The 19470-nt window shown below is 53.8% G+C and overlaps 2 protein-coding genes across 4 annotated transcripts in view; one reads left to right on the forward strand and one right to left on the reverse strand.

Moving 5' to 3' along the window:
• The window catches only part of CUL9 (cullin 9), a 37951-nt gene extending 26595 nt beyond the window's left edge, over positions 1-11356 (forward strand). For 2 of the 3 annotated variants that reach the window (XM_046004706.1, XM_046004707.1), the window contains exons 27-41: positions 425-570; positions 707-836; positions 959-1158; positions 1615-1865; positions 2874-3219; positions 7316-7456; positions 7616-7780; positions 8055-8218; positions 8587-8680; positions 9140-9214; positions 9365-9475; positions 9596-9713; positions 10106-10239; positions 10867-10940; positions 11024-11356. In XM_046004706.1, the coding sequence (XP_045860662.1) occupies positions 425-570; positions 707-836; positions 959-1158; positions 1615-1865; positions 2874-3219; positions 7316-7456; positions 7616-7780; positions 8055-8218; positions 8587-8680; positions 9140-9214; positions 9365-9475; positions 9596-9713; positions 10106-10239; positions 10867-10940; positions 11024-11225 (2351 nt within the window). In that variant the 3' untranslated portion in view covers positions 11226-11356. The remainder of the gene's footprint in view (positions 1-424; positions 571-706; positions 837-958; positions 1159-1614; positions 1866-2873; positions 3220-7315; positions 7457-7615; positions 7781-8054; positions 8219-8586; positions 8681-9139; positions 9215-9364; positions 9476-9595; positions 9714-10105; positions 10240-10866; positions 10941-11023) is intronic. The other variant, XM_046004709.1, reaches the window with a different exon arrangement.
• A 478-nt stretch (positions 11357-11834) lies between these two features.
• Positions 11835-15018, reverse strand: DNPH1 (2'-deoxynucleoside 5'-phosphate N-hydrolase 1). The gene is made up of 4 exons (XM_046004710.1): positions 14786-15018; positions 12480-12548; positions 12201-12311; positions 11835-12041 (listed from the first exon to the last, which is right to left on the reverse strand). The coding sequence occupies exons 1-4, from the start codon at positions 14982-14984 to the stop codon at positions 11926-11928; spliced, it is 495 nt and encodes a 164-aa protein (XP_045860666.1). The 5' UTR covers positions 14985-15018; the 3' UTR covers positions 11835-11925.
• Positions 15019-19470: the final 4452 nt, after the last annotated feature.

Raw genomic sequence — 19470 nt, forward strand, 5'->3', positions numbered from 1 at the left:
GACTCGCTCCTTTTGAGACTGTCCGGCTTTGACAGCATCCTTGCTTTCTAGTAAGAGTGGATATCCAGGCTCATCTTGCCTGAACTGTAACACAGCAGGAGGAAGAGACACAGCCTAGTAGGTCTTTATAAACTGTCAGCTCCTTGAGGGCAAAACCGAGGTCTCTTCTCTCTAGTGTTTCTTTTGTGGAGCCTGCCTGGTGTGGGGCGAGGCACCGGGTGGGCTCCCAGATTATGTGTGGCTCACCAGGGAGGCAGGCACAGAGAAGGCTGAGCTCTGAAAGCTTGACAGGTTACTTCTGTGGGGGCCCTCCTCCCCACGGAGATCAGCAGGAGCGAAGCTTGACTAATGGTACACCCTGGCCTCAGCCTCTAACCCCCTCGTTTCCCCTGCTCTTTGTCTCTACTCTTCCATGCTTTTCCAGGTCAGAATCATCCAGTCCTGGACATGGGACCACATCGGCGGCTGCAGTGGACGTGGCTGGGGCGGGCTGAGCTGCAGTTTGGGGACCAGACCCTGCATGTGTCCACCGTGCAGATGTGGCTGCTGTTGTATTTCAATCAGACAGAGGTGCCTCAGCTTCTTGGCCTCTGTCTTCCCTCTGTCTGCCAGTGTTCTAAACTCTGCCCCTTCTTCCCGCCTTCCCCCTCTTATTTTCCTTTCCCCTGACTCTCTACTCCTGACTGCCCCTGTTTCTCCTCACCAGGAGGTGTCTGTAGAGACCCTGCTGAAGAATTCTGACCTCACCCCAGAGCTACTGCTCCAGGCGCTTCTGCCGCTCACCTCAGACAATGGCCCTTTGACCCTGCACGAGGGTCAGGGCTTTCCACCCAGCGGTAGGTCAACAGGGGCTGGGGCACTCATAGTGGGCGTATGGTAGGGAAAGAACCGGGGTCCCCTTTGCCGCCACTCACCTCTCCCTTCCCCACCTCGGGTGCTGACTGGGAGTGAGTTCCAGGTATGCTGCGGCTTCGGACGCCTGGGCCCCAGCGCTGTGGGGAGGCCCTGTGGTTGATACCGTCCCAGAAGTACTTGAACGTCGAGAAGGATGAGGGCCGAACCCTGGAACAGAAGAGGAACCTCTTGAGCTGTCTTCTTGTCCGTATTCTCAAAGCCCATGGGGAAAAGGGCCTCCATATTGATCAGCTGGTTTGTCTGGTAGGCAGAGGGGACCGTGAAGTTAGGGGAGGGAGAGAGTCAGGCTCAGGGTTGAGACTTAGAGCCAGGGATCATCACAAGGGAAGGTAAACTCTCTCAGTATGAGAACTCTAGGGTGACAGTTGCATCTGGGTTTTCTCTTCCTGACAGAGCACTTAGCAAGACAAAAGGTAGAGATGAGACATGAGTATTCACCATGTGCCAGGCCCTCTTCCAAGAGTTTGCACGATTAAGTCATTTAATCTGCACGGCAGTCTTATGGGATAGGTTATGGTGGCAGTATTAGTTTTATTATTTAGTATTATTCCCATTTGACAGAGAAGAAAAGTGAGGCCTGGGAGTTAGTAACACATCCGTAGTCACGCAGCTAGTAAGTGGAAGAGCCGAGCATCGAACCCAGGCAGGCTGGCTCCTCTAGGTAAAAGTAGCCTGCCTATATCCTCTTGTCCCATTCAGGTGCTGGAAGCCTGGCAGAAGGGTCCAAACCCCCCCGGAAGCCTGGGTGGCACGGTTGCAGGAGGCGTGGCCTGTACTAGTACAGATGTCCTCTCTTGCATCCTGCATCTCCTGGGCCAGGGCTATGTGGAACGGCGTGACGACCGGCCCCAGATCCTGACGTATGCCACGCCAGAGCTTACAGGGCCTTGCCGGGGTCAGGCAGAGGTCCCCTTCTGTGGCAACCAGACCACCAAGACCTCCAAGCCTAGGTAGCTGTTCTCAGTCCTGTTCCCCAGCTGTAAGGGCTCCAAGCCAGTAGGGAGGGATGGGCTCCCAGGACAGGTGGCGCTGCAGTGACACGGGAGGAGGTTTAGTGCCAAAGTCAGGCTCTTTGGTGGAAAGACGCTTGATTTCTTTCTTTGTCTTACCCCGTTTTTCCTGCCTCTGTTGTTTCTCCACTTTGCCAGTCCTCATTCCCTTGTTAGCACTGTCATCTCTTTCCTGATCAGGGGCCTTGCTGTTCCCATCCCCCAGGAGCCAGCCCTTAGGCAAGGGACCCAGACACAAGCTCCTGAATGGATGTCTCTCATTCTAAGCAAAAATGGAATATCATACAGATACGTATTGAGTGCTGATGACTCACTCAGCTCCGTGAAATGTACAAACTAGTTTTCAAGAAGCCCGTTCCAAGAGGAGTTTGCCGTCGGATCCCCCTAATTAGCTGTGTCCCATCACATCCCGTTCACCACAGGTTGTTTTGGCACTGCTTTTATGCCTATCCTCTGCACCGTGTGTAAAGTGAGTTTTCTAGAGGAGTCACTTGCATACACACCACAGGGGATCCCATTAAAAGGCAGATCCTGATTCAGTAGAGTGCCCTGTGATAGGCAGGCTGCTGCTCCTTGGCCCATACTTGGAGAAGTAAGGCTGTAGACACTGGTTTCTCACCAGATGGATTGCTGGTGTTTGGGGTGGAGTTTACAGTGGGATCATCCCATCCATTGTGGGGATCCTGTCCACACCTAGCATCCTGATGCCTGCCCACCAGATTCCTGGAGTGCCCGAATCACTGTGACAGCCAGCCTCAGCCCTCACTTACAGATGCTTCTGTGGAGAGCTGCTCTCTGACAGTGGGTTTGGGTGGTCGTCCTGAGGCTGGTTAAGCACGCACAAGCAGGGGTGCACAAGTGAGGAGCTGAGGGCCGGAGGAGGGTGGGTTTCCTTTAGTAGATGAGCAGGGCAGGGAGACTGATGGCTGCCTCTTCTCTCCCCTCAAGCCCAGAAGCCGTAGTTGCGCTGGCATCTCTCCAGTTGCCTGCAGGCCGCACCATGAGCCCCCAGGAGGTCGAAGGGTTGATGGAGCAGACCATACGGCAGGTGCAAGAGACGCTAAACCTAGAGCCAGATGTGGCTCAGCACCTTTTGGCTCATTCCCACTGGGGTGCTGAACAGCTGCTGCAGAGCTACAGTGATAACCCCGAGCCCCTGTTGCTGGCAGCTGGGCTGTGCGTACCCCAGGCCCAGGCTGCCCCTGCACGCCCTGACCACTGCCCTGTGTGTGTCAGCCCACTGGAGCCTGATGACGACTTGCCCTCCCTGTGCTGCAGGCACTACTGCTGTAAGGTGAGGCCCCACCTGCTTCTTGGCGGCCCCTGGCCTTCCACCTCCAGCACAGTTCCTACAGAGCTCCGGGGTTCTGCCCCAGCACTGCCATTTCCTAGCCGGGGCAATGTTGGACAGCCCACTTAGTCCCTCTCAAACTGGTTTTGTCATCTGTAAGTGGTGCCACCAGCCTCAACACTCAGAAGGAGAAGGGTGGTTGTCGGGGTCCTGCAATAGGGATCCGTGGCTGTAAAGCTTTGCTGCATATTAGAATCACAGGGAGTTTTTAAAAATCCTTGTGCTTGAGGCGCCTGGGTGACTCAGTTGGTTAAGCATCCGACTCTTGATTTTTGGCTCCGATCGTGATCTCAGGGTTTTGAGATCGACACCCCGCATTGGGCTCCATGCTGGGCATGAAGCCTGCTTAGGATTCTCTCCCTGCCCTTTCACCTGATCCTTAAAAAAAAAAAAAAAAAAGAATCCTCATGCTCAGACTATATCCCAGACCAGTTAAATCAGAATCTCAAAGTGAAACCCAAGCATCTGGAGTTCTATTTTATTTTACCTTTTTACCTTTTTTTATTTTTTACTTTATTCTTTTAAAGAATTTATTTATTTATTTATTTGAGACAGTAGGGGGCAGGACCAAGCAGACTCTGTGCTGAGCACAGAGCTCAACACAGGGCTCAATCCCATGACCCTGAGATCATGACCTGAGCTGACATCAAGAATTGGATGCCTAACCAATTGAACCACGCAGGTGTCCCTAGACATCTTGAGTTTTTTTTTTTTTAAGATTTTATTTATTTATTTGACAGAGATCACAAGTGGGCAGAGAGGCAGGCAGAGAGAGAGGGGGAAGCAGGCTCCTTGTTGAGCAGAGAGCCTGATGTGGGGCTCGATCCCAGGACCCTGCGATCACGACCTGAGCCAAAGGCAGAGGCTTAACCCACTGAGCCACCCAGGCGCCCCACATCTCAAGTTTTAAAAAACGCAGGTGATTCCAGTGTTCATCCGAGTTTGAGAACAGTAGGTAGATAGATGATGCACACACGTAAACTGTACATCAAGATGCTTCATAAATGAGACATGTTAGTAAATTGGTGATGACCGTAGGTTTATGGTTTCCTGATCACCAAGTCTGTTTATCACAGAATATCAGCACTTACTATATATTCTCATTGAAAATAAAAATGAAAGGAGATGGTGTAAACTAGAGAACAGCATGGAAGTAGAGGGAATTATGGGAAGCCAGGTGTTGCCACTGTGAAGCGGAGCAGAGAAGGCTGTAGATGGGGAGTGAGTGGTGCTCAGTGCTGGGGAAGAGGGGCCGAGGTGCAGGGAGCCGGGGTGCTGAGTGTCGTATGTTCCCTGCCTCACAGCTCTTAGAACTGATGCTAAGCCCAAATACCTCAACTTAACAGGATGAGGATGCTTGTTGCCATGAATCTAGCTGCCTGTGCCACCAGCGTCCCCGCAGGGGTGGGTGATCCGGGACATGAGTGCTGGCAGGCGCGTATACGGGTACTTTTTCGTCCTCCCTTTTTATTGGCTTCATTATTCTTCTCACACCTTTGCCTGTGCTCCCTTTCTCCAGGTTCTTAATTATTTCCTTTCTGCTTTCACTTTATTGTTCAACTAATATTTGTCACGAACTCACTGTATGCGCAGCACTAGGTGCTTTGTGAGGGGGTGGGGAAATCCAAGCAAGAAATGACCCAAGAGCTAATAATACAAACAGCTAATACTTACGGGGGACATGTTCTGGGCCATTCCAATGTGATACATGCATTATCTTGCTTAATTTCCGTGGTAGTCATGTGAGGTAGGTATTTTTACTGGAGACAGATGGAGGCGCCCAGAAGAGAGGTCACCTGCCCAAGGTCAGGATTCGGACTTGGGTGGTCTTGCTCCAGGACCCACCCTCACACTTTCATGACAAGTGCAGGAAGGAAATACAACTGGGTCACGTCATGGGAAGTGACTGAGGTGAGGAGTGGGGGAGGGGCCAGTCAGGGACTTCAGATTGGGGATGTCAGGGAAGGCCATCATGAGGAGGGGACTATCTAAGGGAAGAGTGTAGCAGACAGAGGGGACAGCCAATGCGAAGAAGCTGAGCCTGGTGGCTAAAGCACAGTGACGTGGTGGGACAGCCGATGGAGAGATTTCGGAGGGAGACGGGCCCAGTTGGGTTGGGATCGGCAGACAGTGATCTTGACTTTACAGAAGGCCACGGTGGGTTAAGCAGGAGAGTGATAGGAAGGATGTGATTTATATTGTTGAAAAGATCACTGCGTGTGGAAGAAAGGCTTGGGCAGATCAAACGTGGAAGCAGGGCACCCATCGGGAGACTTTTGTACCAAGAGCCAGGAGGTGGTGGGAGCTCGGCCCAGGGTCAGCAGTGAAGAGAGAAGTGGACGGGTTGGGCTACATCAGGAGGCAGAGCCGACAGGACTCAGCTGAGCCAACGTGGGACTTAGGACAAGGGAATCAAGGGTGCTTCTTGGGTTCTGACCAGAGCATCTGGGTGGCCGAGATGTGTTCTCTACTGAGTTGAGCAAGACGTTGGGGTGGGGCTTGGTGTGGAGGGCGGTTTTTGAAGGGAAATTCAGTCTGTTCTGGCCATGTGAAATTTGAGCTTTTTGTTGGACACCTGTCTGGGCCTGGACAGGGGAATTTGGAATTAAGTGGAGTGGCCTGACTAGCATCCCACAGGGAAACAGAAGCTGGCCCAGGGTGCCGGGCCACACAGACCCCTCTACAGAGTTGTAGAGACAGGGAGCCTGGGGAAAACAGGCTCACTGGAGAAGTCCCAGTCAAGCAGGAGCCAGTGAGTAAGTTATAGCTGAGCAGCACCTTGAAATGCAAGAGAACTCAGAGAAGGGAAATCCTAGGGCTTGGGGCTGTCCGAGGAGGCTTTTGCGTGTGAGCCTTGAGTCACAGGCAGGGTTGGCCAAGGCAGGAGGAATATATGGGCTGGAGACTGCATTCCAGGTGGGCTGGACCGGGAGGACAGCAGAAGCTAGAGCAAGCCTACAGCAGAGGCTCTTTAGGGAAGTGGGATGAGCTCCAAACTGAGAGGCCAGTCTTAGACCTCTATGCCCTAAGGGACCCTGTGTGCCTGCAAGTTTGTGGTCTGAACTTGGAGCATTTTCCTGTTTTATCTCAAAAATGCAGGAATTCTGCATTCAACTTCCTAGTTTATCTGGGTTTCTTTCACTATAAAAAGGGTTTTGTTTTATTCTGTTTAGTACTTTGCTTTGAGTAGAAATAGTCCGATAAGGCGCTTTCCATTCACCTGGGAGCTTTGGTACCAGGGGTTCCCCCCCCCGCCCTGGGGTCTAGATGCACCATCTTGGAAAACTCTGCACACTCGGCAGTGTGAAGGAAGGGAGTCATTAATGGGGTATTTTAGGAGGTGCAGGCTGCTGATCACGCCTGAACCAAGTGGGGATTGCATGGAGGAGGGATCGGGGTAGGAAGAGCATTTATGGGGGTAAGCTCCTGCTGCAGTTTAGGGGTGAGGAGGTAAGGGCCTGGGGTGGTGCAGTGACGTGGGAGCTAGAAAAAGATCCGAGAGGCTTCTGACATGGGTGACTGGGACTGGGGGGACGCGGTGGACAAGGCTATTTGTGAAGAGGCTGAGTCTGGGGAGATGGGAGCACCAAGGAGCCAGGCGAGCAGATAGAGCTGGGAGGAGAGGCCACAACAACGTTCATAGCATCCAAGGCCAGCTACCTTGTAGGGGAAAGGCACCCTGTGGCCCCTAGGCCTCCCTCCTCTCCAACCTTCTTGCTTTCTCCAAATCCTTCTTAGCACTTGAATCATCTCCTGTTTCTTGGTTCTCTTACCCATTCCCTCCATGTGCATCCCAGCAATAATGAAAATGAGTCCACTATCTTGATCCACACATTCTCGAAGGCAGCTATGATTTGGGCCAATCCCAGGAAAGCCCACAGAAGCCAGAAAGGTTAGGGTCCATTGTGAGGTGGCTCTGGAGCAGGGTCGTCCTTGGCCTTCTGCATTGTCAAGGATGGGTGCTAAGTGATTTGCCAGGGCACCTGTGTCCTGTGCTGCTCCCCTGCTGTCCCTGAGCAGCCCCTCCCTCCTCTGCCAGTCTTGCTGGAATGAGTATCTGACAACTCGGATTGAGCAGAACCTTGTGTTGAATTGCACCTGCCCCATTGCTGACTGCCCTGCACAGCCCACCGGAGCCTTCATCCGGGCCATTGTCTCCTCACCGGATGTCATCTCCAAGGTAGCCCCTCTTCTGTGGGAGGCTGCACTGCACAGCCAGAGGGATGGGCCCCAGGAGTGGACTGATGTGCATGGGGTGGGATGGGGAGGGGCGGTGGTTATGGATGTATGGCGTCCTGGAGAGCCGGGCCCTCACCGGGTGGCATCTGTATCCCCACAGTACGAGAAGGCCCTCCTGCGCGGCTACGTGGAGAGCTGCTCCAACCTGACCTGGTGCACCAACCCCCAGGGCTGCGACCGCATCCTGTGCCGCCAGGGCCTGGGCTGTGGGACCACCTGCTCCAAGTGTGGCTGGGCCTCCTGCTTCAACTGTAGTTTCCCTGAGGTGGGTGCCTGCCCAGCCATGCCCCTGAGCATAGCCTGGCCTGCCCTCTCCCCTGCCAGCAGCCCTCTCCATCACACACACACACACACACACACACGCACAAACACACACAATCACAGGCTACGCCTTGTCCTCACACTTTGCCACCAGCTCCAGCTCTGTTCCTCCCCCTGCAGGCCTCCACATGCGACCCCCCTCCCTTACACACCTACAGTACCACCCTGGGCCTGGGCTCAGGGCTCCACCATGTCCTCCCTGCCCCCTCCTGCTCTAGGCACACTACCCTGCCAGCTGCAGCCACATGTCCCAGTGGGTCGATGATGGCGGTTACTATGATGGCATGAGCGTGGAGGCTCAGAGCAAGCACCTGGCCAAGCTCATCTCCAAGCGCTGTCCCAGCTGCCAGGCTCCCATTGAGAAGAATGAAGGGTGTCTGCAGTAAGAGGGGGTACTACGGGCATTGAGGGGGGTCAGAGGGCATGGGACAAGGTGGGAGGCTTGGTGGTACGGGGTCGGGGGCCCATGGGGCTCACCAGAGAGCTGAGCAGAGGACAGCAGCTACTCAGCCTGGTCCTGGTGCCCTCCAGTGACTCTTGCTCCTTAATACTCCTTCCCCTGTGTTTAAGTCTGCACCGCATGGGGCTGGGAAGCTCGGGTGCTCTCACTAGGGCTTGGTGAGGTTAGAGACTGTCAGGGCACAGAGGGGCCAGGGCAGGTTCGGTGGGGCCTCCAGGTCTCTTCTGGGGGCTCCTGGTGTGGCCCTGACCCGGGGCAGAAGCCCTCTGACCAGCCAGCTTCCTCCATAGCATGACCTGTGCCAAATGCAACCATGGATTTTGCTGGCGCTGCCTCAAGTCCTGGAAGCCAAATCACAAAGACTACTACAATTGCTCCGCCATGGTAAGGGGCCGAGGCCAGGGCCAGGGGGCCCCAGCGCAGCCAGGATGGGATGTGGCTGCAGGCCCTGGGCAGAGATGGCTCTGTGTCCTGGGCAGCCGAACAACTGTTGGGACGGAGGCTCCGTGTGAAGACTCAAGCTACCTGGGCTGACACGTGCTGGGAGTTCTGTCCTGGGAGGGCTGTGCATTCCCGGAGGCACCAGGCCAGAGCCAAGCAGAGCCCATGCCTCACGTCAGAGCCCGGCACCCCTGCTTAGTAGGTGGCTTTGGGCTGGTTTCCTTGCCCACACCTTGGCATCCTCCCCTGCAGAGGGGGAGAATAATGTGACCTACTTCCCAGAGTTAGGATTAGATGGAAAGGTCTGGGTGAAATGTCTGAAGATCTGCATGCAGGGTGCCTTCGCCCCGCCCTGCCCATCAAAGCACCCAAGAGTCCTCCCTCTCAACCTGTCCTTCCCAGGTAAGCAGAGCAGCTCGCCAGGAGAAGCGGTTTCAGGACTATAACGAGAGATGTACTTTCCATCACCAGGCCCGGGTGAGCAGGGAGGGAACAGTTGCATGGGTAAGAAGGTCAGAGGGCTGGGGTGGAGGGCGGGGCAGGGGCTCCAGCGGGGGTGCCGAGCCGAGTTGTTCTGAGCTGGCGGGGAGGGCTGCTGCCTCGCTGATCCACCTCACCCCTACACAGGAGTTCGCCCTGAGCCTGCGGAACCGCGTGTCTGCCATCCACGAGGTGCCACCCCCCAGATCCTTCACCTTCCTCAGTGATGCCTGCCGGGGATTGGAGCAGGCCCGCAAGGTGGTGGGGAGAGGGGACAGGGGACAGGGCCAGGGGCTCTGGCGGGGATGGAGGGAATGGGGCGGGGAGGGAGGCAGTGCTGAGGTTCAGCAAGGAAAGGGCTGACTAGGGCTCCCACAGGTGCTGGCCTATGCCTGCGTGTACAGCTTCTACAACCAGGACACGGAGCACATGGACGTGGTGGAGCAGCAGACTGAGAACCTGGAGCTGCATACCAACGCCCTGCAGATACTCCTCGGTGCGCCGCACCCCACCACGACTCCTTCCCCACCCCTGCCTCCCACCCCCACCCCCAGCATCCCCTCCCAGCAAACAGTGGCAAAACAGCCCCCAAGCCCAGCTACCCCATTGGGCGGTCCTCCACCTCCTCATTCGTCCCAGCCTTATCACTACCAGCGATACTTCAGGTATGAAGGCATGGGGTGCTTGGCATGAGGTGTCTAAGGGCGCAGGCCTTCACCTGCCCACTAGATTACCATCTGCTCTCTGCAGTGGGATGGAGGCCCTGCAAGAATGAGTGTCTAGTTTAGAGCCCTGCCTGGTAGGTGCCAGTAGGACTTAGGTGGTAGAAGGAGGGAGTTGAAGGAAGCAAAGGAGGGAGGGAGCCCCTGTGGCTTGCCCCCTCTGCAGAGGAGACGCTGCTGCGGTGTGGAGACCTGGGCTCGTCCCTGCGCCTGCTGCGCTCGGACTGCCTCAGCACAGGCCTGGAACTGCTCCGGAGGATCCAGGAGAGGCTGCTGGCTATCCTGCAGCATTCTGCCCAGGTGCGCAGCCCGGCCTGGGGCCTCCTGGGCCCGCACAGCCCCTGCCCTGGGGGGGAGGGGATCCAAAAGGAAAGGCAGCTGTTTGGAGACTTGGGCACGCACCCAGCTCCTAGACCTGCCCGCTGGATGCGGCTGGGGCTCCGTCCAGCCTGGCAGGTGCTACCCAGTAGCCTACAACAAGGGTATTTGCTGTGATGCTTGCTCATCAGAACCCCTGGGAACTTTTCAGTACTTCCCAAGTGGGATGTTGGAATGGGGATCCACTGAGGTTCTTCCTGGCTCTAATACACTGATGTTAGTCTAAACAAGGAGTCCTGCCTTCAGGGAGCTCACAGAGGAGTAAATAACTTGGGCAGACAGGACAGGAACAGACACCATTAGGTCCTGAAGCATGGAGGTGGGGTGCTTCGCCGGCATGACTCATGTCCCCGGAGACTGCCCGAGTTCCGACACACAGACTTGGGGCCGTGAAGTCTCAGGACGAGGGAGGGAGAAGAGGTGGGAGCACCTGTGCGAGGGACCTGCACCTGGGAGGCCGGCAGAGAACGGTGGGTGAAGGAATGCTGGGCAGAGGTCCAGGTCCTCCTCTACTCTCCGACTTCCCACATCTCCCCGGCTCCTCGCCAGGACTTCCGGGTCGGTCTGCAGAGCCCATCGTTAGAGGCCCGAGAGGCAAAAGGATCCAACGTGCCTGGCAGTCAGTGAGTAGGGTGGGCAGAGCGGCCACAGGGGCCTGGGAGAGGTGTGGCTTCGCGGGGCTCAGTGTGGCTCCCTCCCTCCCCAGGCCTCAGGGGTCCCCAGGGCTGGAGGTGGATGAGGAGGAGGAGGACGAAGATGATGAGGATGATGTCCCTGAGTGGCAGCAGGACGAGTTTGATGAGGAGCTGGACAACGACAGCTTTTCCTATGACGAAGAGTCTGAGAACCTGGACCGAGACACTTTCTTCTTCGGTGATGAGGAAGAGGATGATGAGGCCTATGACTGAGGGGCAAGACACAGAGAACACCTGGAGCCACCCCAGAGTCCTGGGGGCTGAGGGGTGAGGTCGCCCCTTCCTGCCATCGTTGGGGGAGGCGATTCCCAGTGTCTGCAGTACCTTCTGTTTACTGAATAAACTTTTTTTCCACGTACTTCTCTGGAAGCAGGCTGTGCAGCCGCATCCCCAAAGGCTAGTGTCAGCTCCCCGCTCCCTCCACATACCCCCAACCCTCACTCTTCACTTTTCTTTCGGACCTCCAGACGCTTGTGTTCTCAGGAAGGCCCAAAGCAGACCCATCTGACCTAAGCTGACAGCGGTCCACGGCCAGGTGCAGGCCTGCCCACTTGCCCTAGACCCCGTCCAGTGGCAGAGGAGGCCGAGAAACACCCCTCCCGACCCCACCCCGGGCCAGCCTTCCTCCAGACTCTTGAACGTTCTTGGCAGGAGTCTGAGGGCATTAGGAAGCACTCTCTCTTGGGGCCAACAGAATGTTCATGGATCTCTCTACATCTTGAAGTGAAGCAGGAAAGAAAAGGATAATCCTGAGGACCTGTCCTGCCCCATTACTCATATAGACAGAGGTAGAATTTTAAACATAACTTTTAATTTGGTACTGGGGCTAAGAGGTAGGAGGGCTATGAGGGCAGAGAAGAATTAACAAAGTGGGGTTAAGTCAAGCAGCTGGGTCAGGAGAGGCAGCCACCTGCTAGGGAGGGTCACCCTCAAAGTAGCGATCCAGCATGGCCTCCACCTGGTCCTCCTCGTAGTCTAACACCTGGAACCTCGAGCCGTCTGCCGCTCCCCGGATCATGGCTGAAAGCACTGGGAAGGAAGGGCGGAGGGAGGTGAAGCTCCCCGTCTCCGCTCCCTTCCCTGTCCCTGTCCTGTTTCCAGGGTAGGCACTGTCCTCAGAGCCCCCCAGGGCTGGGTGTGCAGAAAGCTGGGGGGGAGGAGGGCCCACCCAGGGCTTGGAGCACTCACCTCGGCCGGACTGCGGACGGAAGAGGCACAGGATCCGCTTGTTGAGGGCTACAGCCCGGCCCAGCTCATAGCCCACACCCAACGACGGCTGGGTCACTTCGGCCACCACCACTGGGAAGAAACACGAGACTGGGGCTTGGTATCTGGGGCTTGTTAAGGGACAGATGACAGAGTCTGGGTGTGGTAAAGAGGGAACTCCCTTCCTGGTGTGGACCACAGGCCTGTCCAGGGGACCTAACATCCCAGAGGGGTTTGTGGGCAGGAGGGGGATGCGCTCACCATCTGCCTGCTGCAGCCAGGCCAGGTCCCGCTCATGGATGAGCCTGTCACCCCCAGCAGCCTCTTCCCCTGTGGAGGAGGAAAAGCTGGTCAAGGCCAAGTCCCTGCCTGCCTGGTCCTCAGCACTCAGTACCCCTCCTCTATCCTTGCCGCCCCCATATCTGCCCTACGCAGGCGGGGTGGGGGGAAGGCATGCTAGGTGACCTCTGAGGACCCACCCCAAACTAAGGCTCCAGGGAAAGGATGAAATGGAATAGCCACAAGACTTCAAGGAGGGATGGGATTGGGGCCGGATGAGGGATACGGAGGAGACTACGGGCAGGACTATACCTCACTGTGGGTCAGGGATCAGAGATGGAGAGGAGGACGGCTAGCCTCCTGGGGTGCAGGGTGGAAATGACAGGCAGAAGCAAGAGACTGGCCGGGCAAACAAAGGCTGAACAACCAGAGCATAACTCTGGCTTCGGCGGGTGCCGGCATTGGCATCGGCACCGGCTGAGAGCTTGATAGGACTTCTGGCTGCTCTACCAGCTCTCCAGGCAATGGTGAGCCCCACCAAACTTTGATACAATGCATGACCAGTAGGAAGGGTTGGGAAGGAGGGTAGAGGAGAGGTGCTCTTACTGGGGTCAGAGGTGCTCTTAGTCCTGGCTTGGCGAAATGTTACTGCCTGAATCAGAGGAAAGTCCCTGGAGAGCTTGTTAAAAATACCCCCGAAGTCTTCACCCCAGACTGCTGTGAGCCAGCATTTTGAACAAGTTCCCTCAGACTACACTGAAGCACACTAAAGTTCCAGAACCACTGGGTGGGGGGGGGGGGGTAGGGGGGTGGAAGGGACATGCCCTGAAACCAGAGAACCTTAAGCCTCAGGGCCCGGCACTTGCACAGGCCCTTTCCAGCGCCCTAGCAATTTTGTTCCGTGATTTCACCCGATGAGGGAGCAGAAGGCAGGCAGAGGACAGAGCACACGCTGACACAGGCCAACCCCTGTGTGCCCCACTCCCAGGTGGGATAGGTGTGGCTTTCCTCAGGCGCTCCCGGCTGTCCTAAACTAAGGGAAGGAAACAAATGGTGAACTAATAGGGACCCCAGTCCTGCAGGGCAGCAGTCTCCCCTCAGTTTACCAATGTCTTAGTGATTCACAAGAAAAAAGCATTCGAATCAATAACTTAGCTTCCGGAGACCTATAACTCAATTTTCTGGAGCCCGAGCGGCACCCTCCCCTCCACAGCCATGTGGGAGACAAAGGTAAAGGAAATGTAGGTAAAAGTTAAATGTCCTTATAACCTGCAGCCCACTGGCAAGTACTTGAGGCAGGCAGAGTATAATGTTCCTCCAGGAAGCTCCCAACAGTCTTAATGCTCTGCTACAGGGGAAAACTACCTTAGCCTGACAACGGCTTCGGTATCTTCCTCAGCATGTCAAAGTCCTCTTGGACACCTTCCTTTTTCCTTGCCTTCCCCAACTCTCAAGTCTATAATCGGCCATTCCTCACAACCCCAGGGTAGCAGTTCTTTCTGTCCACCGGTTCTGTCCCTGCGCTCTAATAAAATCACCTTTTTGCCCCAGAGACATTTCAAGAATTCTTTCTTGGCCGTGGCCTCTGGACTCCAACCTTACCAACATTCCAAAAACTACATCACACCTTTTTAAAGAGTTCTCCAAAATGGCATTAGATCCCACAAATCCTGGATCCGCTCCTGGGTCTGCACTTCCAGGGTTTCCCGAGCATAAGCACCAGAGTTCTAGGCACAGCTTTCCAAACTAGAAGAGTCGCCGAGATTCCAGACCCAAACTGACCAAAACCACGCTTTAGAAAGACCCAGCCCCCAGGAAGTTAACAGCCTGATGAGAGGGTGTGAGAGAGATGGTGGTCGGGTCCGTGGGGTCCAAGAGAGGGCGGATAGCTTGGCGGCCAAGGGCGAAGCAGGAGGATAAGCTTTGTCTTAGATGGGGGAGCAGGTGCGGGCAGGTGAAGCGGGAACTGCCGCAGCCCCGTTCATTCCCATTCTGCTCCTCCCTGCTCGGTCCCTGGAAAGGGGGGAAGAAAGTTCTCCAGGAATGACTCAAGTCAAGAGAACTGAATGCGGAAACCGGGTTCCCGCCCGCAAGCTCACTGGGACCCCCGCTCTCCGAGCCCCGGCTCCCTCTCCTGGCTGGGCGGGGGTGAGGGGGGCGGGCTGCGGGTCAGGGGGACGCGCGGCCGGCTATGAGACGGCCGCTGCCGAGGGCGGTTGAGGGGGGAGTGCAATCTCGGTAGTGGGGCGGGACCGGCCCGCCTCACCGCGCCCCGCCGCCAGCCTCACCGCGCGCTCCCAGTTCGGCGGCCGCCACGTGCTCCGTGAGCACCGCCCCGAAGCGCCGCAGCCGCGACACGATCCGCCCGTACAGCGCCCGGTCCTCGCGCCCGCCGCGGACGCTCCCGCAGAAGTACAGGGCCCGGCGGCCCGGCTGCCCCGGCTGGCCCGGCTCCCCGCTTTCCCGCGCTCCGGCTTCCGCAGCCATCCCGCCGCCGCCGCCTCTCCCCTCCTCGCGCCAGGGGGCGCCCGCTCGCGGCCACGTGACCCGCCCGGCCCCGGGACGCCGCTCTGGGTCCCCAGAGGCTGCTCCAGCGAGTGGCGGGCGAGGTGGGAGCACGGCGTTAGCCTCCGGACGCAGACGACGGCGCGGATGGAAACCCACCGGCTCTCCGGCTTCGTCCCTGCGGCTGGTCGCCCACAGCCCACCCGCTCCTGCGCCCCCGGCCCGGCGTCCCCCATCTCAGCTAGACGCGGGGACATCCTGTGGTGACTCCAGCTCCTCCTACTCTACCTTTCCGCAGTCACGCTGGCTCTCCTCGAGCTTGCTGGCGGTGCCCGTCGCCTTTGCAGTAGCCTGGAACCGTCTTTTCCAGGTAGCCTCCTGGAGCACTCCCTCACCTCCCCCGTCTTCACAGGTCACCTTCCCTAACCATCCTGTTCAACATGGCAGCCTCCTGTTCGCAGCCCTCCCTGTTGCCCTCCTCCGCCTTACCTTTTATCCCCCTCCCTGGTACATTGATGAATTTTGTTGGTTGTCTGTCTTTCTATATCCAGTAGAATGTGAGTCCCCAGGAGGGCAGGAGCTTCTCTCCGTTTTGTTCACTGCTAGATCCCTAGCTTCTGGAACTCTGCTGGACACACTGGGACTAGTTATCAAATATTTGTTGAATGAATGAGTGAGCTCAGATGAGAAGTTCTGTTTGCCAGCACTTTGTTATCTGCTCGGCCCTATCGTAAGCTGATAGAAGCAGGATCTTCAGGGAGGTTGGCGGACACACCATTGTTCACTGGTCATAATGATGATTTCCCCCTCATTAGGTGGTGGAAAAACACAAACTTAGGACAAAAAAATCAAATGGAGCAAGAGAGTACTGGGTGGAAACTGAGTCATGAGACCCCAATCCCGTTCGCTACAAGAAAGCTCTGTCGTGCTGACTTCCGAATTCTTGAATAACTACAAAATACCAAGGAATGGGGTTACAGGGCTGACACAGTAATTTTTAAAGATGCAGTGACAGGGCTCTTGATTTTGGCTCAGGTCGTGGGATCGGGCTTCACTTGTTTGCGCACTGTCTCTGTCTCTCAAATAAGTAAATCTTAAAATATAAAAATAAAAATAAATAAATAATGCAAAGGCATGGGGGGGAGCGGCTGGAGGACTCAGTTGGAAGAGCATGTGACTCTTGATCTCGGGTTGTGAGTTTGAGCCCCATGTTGGCTATAGAGGTTACCTAAATAAATAAGTAAACCTTAAAAAAAAAAAAAAAGATGCAAAGACACAAAGAGAAAGCAGAGATTTTTATGCTATCTCTGTCCTCTGGTGGGCCCAGCCACAGGTACACAGACTGTGGGGCAAACATATGCAGAGCCATCAGCTAGTGCCCCAGGCACCCTCACCCCTTCCTCACGCTTTCAAATAAATAAAAATGTTTAAGAAAAAGTAAAAAATAAAAGATTTATTTATTTATTTTAGGGGGAGTGGGGGCGGGACAGAGGGAGAGGAAAAGAGAGATTCTTAAGCAGGCTCCATGCCCAGCACATGGCCTGACCCGAGCTCGATCTCACAACCCTGAGATCATGACCTGAGCCAAAATCAAGCGCCCGTAGCTTGACCAACTGGGCCACCCAGGTGCCCTACCCACAATTCCATTTAAATGATCTGCTTTCTGTCCTCCAAATAGGACTTTTCTGGGCATTTCATGTAAATGGAATCATTTAGGGGTGCCTGGGTGGCTCAGTGGGTTAAGGCCTCTGCCTTCGGCTCAGGTCATGATCCCAGGGTCCTGGGATCGAGCCCTGCATCAGGCTCTCTGTTCAGCGAGGAGCCTGCTTCCCTTCCTCTCTCTCTGCCTGCCTCTCTGCCTAGTTGTGATCTCTGTCTGTCAAATAAATAATAAAATCTTTTAAAAAAAATGGAATCATTTAAAATCAATTTTCACAAAATATTATTAAATTTTACATGTACAATTGATAGAATGTATTAATATGTGCTATACTTCATAAAGCTGTTTTTTATTTTTATTTATTTTATTTTTTAAGATTTTATTTGACAGAGAAAGTGAGAGAGGGAACACAAGCAGGGGGAGGGGCAGAGGGAGAGGGAGAAGCAGATTCCCCGCTGAGCACACTGGCTGTTGTGGGGCTCCGGCACTCAAACCCAGGACCCTGGGATCATGACCTGAGCCAAAGGCAGATGCTTAACGACTGAGCCACCCAGGCGCCCCATAAAGCTGTTTTTTAAAAAAGTAAAACTAAAGCAGGGGAAATAGGAGATAATGTAATGTAATGAGACTCAAAAATTATCCATTTATGACCAATCTAATTTCATCTATGTATCCATATCCAATTGCCTTGCTCTACTGTTTTGATACAAATTCAGGATTGAATTTTTTTTGGTAAATATTTTAATATGTGCCTTTAAAAGATACTCTTATTTTTATTTTATTATTTTTTAAAAATTTTATTTATTTATTTGAAAGAGAGAGAGTGAGCAGGAGGGAGAGGAAGAGAGAATGCAAAGCAAACTCTCCGCCGAGCCCGACAGGGGCTCTATCTCTGAACGCTGAGATCATGACCTGAGCTGAATCCAAGAGGCACACACTTAACTGACTGAGCCACCGAGGTGCCCCAAGATACACTTAAAAAAAAGGTAGGGGCATCTGGGTCGCTCAGTGGGTTAAGGCCTCTGTCTTCAATCCCAGGGTCCTGGGATCGAGCCCCGCATCCGCTCAGCGGGGAGCCTGCTTCCCCTTTTCTCTCTGCCTGCCTCTCTGCCTGCCTCTCTGCCTACCTGTGATCTCTGTCTGTCAAATAAATAAATAAAATCTTAAAAAATAACTGAAATACCATTATCCCAGCTAAAATACTTAATAGGATTTTTTAACATCAACAAGTATTCAACTATGGTTCAAATCTCCAATTGTCTTAAAAATGTTGTTTGTAAAAAAAAAAAAAACAAAAAAAACAAAAAAAACTTAGGCCTGCCAAGGCTGAAGTTCCCTGGTATCCAGGGTGGGAGTGCTGGCAGCCCTATGTATGTTTGTTTGAGGCTTTAATAATAATAAAAAGTTTTGAAAGAGTAAAAAAAAAAAAAAAAAAAAATGTTGTTTGTTTACAGTTCATTTGTTTAAGAGCAGAAGCCAAAGGGGCACCTGGGTGACTCAGTCAATTAAGTCAATTAACTGTCAATTAACTGTCTGCCTTGGGCTTGGGTCATGATCCCAGGCTCCCTGCTTGGTGGGGAGTCCGCTTCTCCCTCTGCCTCTCCCCCTGCTTGTGCTTTTTCTCTCTCTGTGAAATAAAGAAGTAAATAAAAATCTTTAAAAGAAAGAAAAAAGGAACGGAAACAGATCTTCAGCCACCGAGAAGTTTCCATGTGCCCCATCCCAGTCACAGCCTCCTTCTTTCCTCCAAAAGTACACACTGCCCATACATTTATAGTAACGGCAAAAACTGGGCATAAATAAACTTCTTTATGTTTCTTTACGGTTTTATCACCCAAATGTGCATTCCTAGTCCTACAGTTGAAACAGATTCATTTTTTTAGTATTTTCAAAAGTCTCTTTTAATATCCAGCTTTGAGGAAGCATTTTTTTTTTGAAGCATTTGTTTTGTGTGAGACACTCAGGGGGCACTAGAGGAACTACAAAAAGGAGTAAAGGCTGAGTCTTTAGACCAGTCTGGGGAAGGGCCAGCCTCGGCTCAAGAGTCGAGGTCAATTTAATGCCAAGCAGCGACGACGTACGAAGTGTTGAGCAGTTCAAAGAAAGCAGAAATCAGGCCTGTGGGGCATGCCTTCCTGTTTATCCTCATGCTGGTGCTGGTTAATACCCAGATCAAACAAACACCTGCTTCTTCACCAAGAGGGAATAGCAGGGACCAGATTTACCCTCCCATGTTTTGTGTTCATTTATTTTTCAAATGTGATCCTACTTTCTCAGATATGTTGTAGAGAAAGCAGGGTTGAGAATCTCTGCTCTAATATATACTATATCCACCTTACCTGAGTACGTTCTCAGTCCCCTTCCTCCCTCCCCTCTTTCCTCCTTTCCTCCCTTCCTTCCAGCAAGCTCTCTGCCCAGTGGAGCCTGAACTCACGACCTTGAGATTAAGAGTCACATGCTCTGCCCACAGAGCCAGCCAGGTAGGTGCCCTCTGACTCTTATTTTCTCCCCATCCTAGTTGCTACGATGTTTTCTTAGGATGGGGATTTTGTGCAGGGAGGGAGCATCTGAACTCTTTGTCTGCTGTTCAGTGTCAGGCATCTGTAGAGGCCAAAATGGGGAGTTCAGCCTTAGTGTTCAAGTTCAGATTTTTTTGTGAATAGTTATTAATTTTAAAACTTTATAAAATTTAGCAAGTATGAGTAAAGTTTGGAGAATGGTATATCATATATCCTTGTGTCCACTACTCAGGGTTATCAAATCTTAAAATTTTGTTATATGTATTTCAGATCTATCTATACATTCTAT

The sequence above is a fragment of the Meles meles genome, chromosome 5 (assembly GCF_922984935.1).
Source record: "Meles meles chromosome 5, mMelMel3.1 paternal haplotype, whole genome shotgun sequence".
Classification (NCBI taxonomy): Eukaryota; Metazoa; Chordata; class Mammalia; order Carnivora; family Mustelidae; genus Meles; species Meles meles.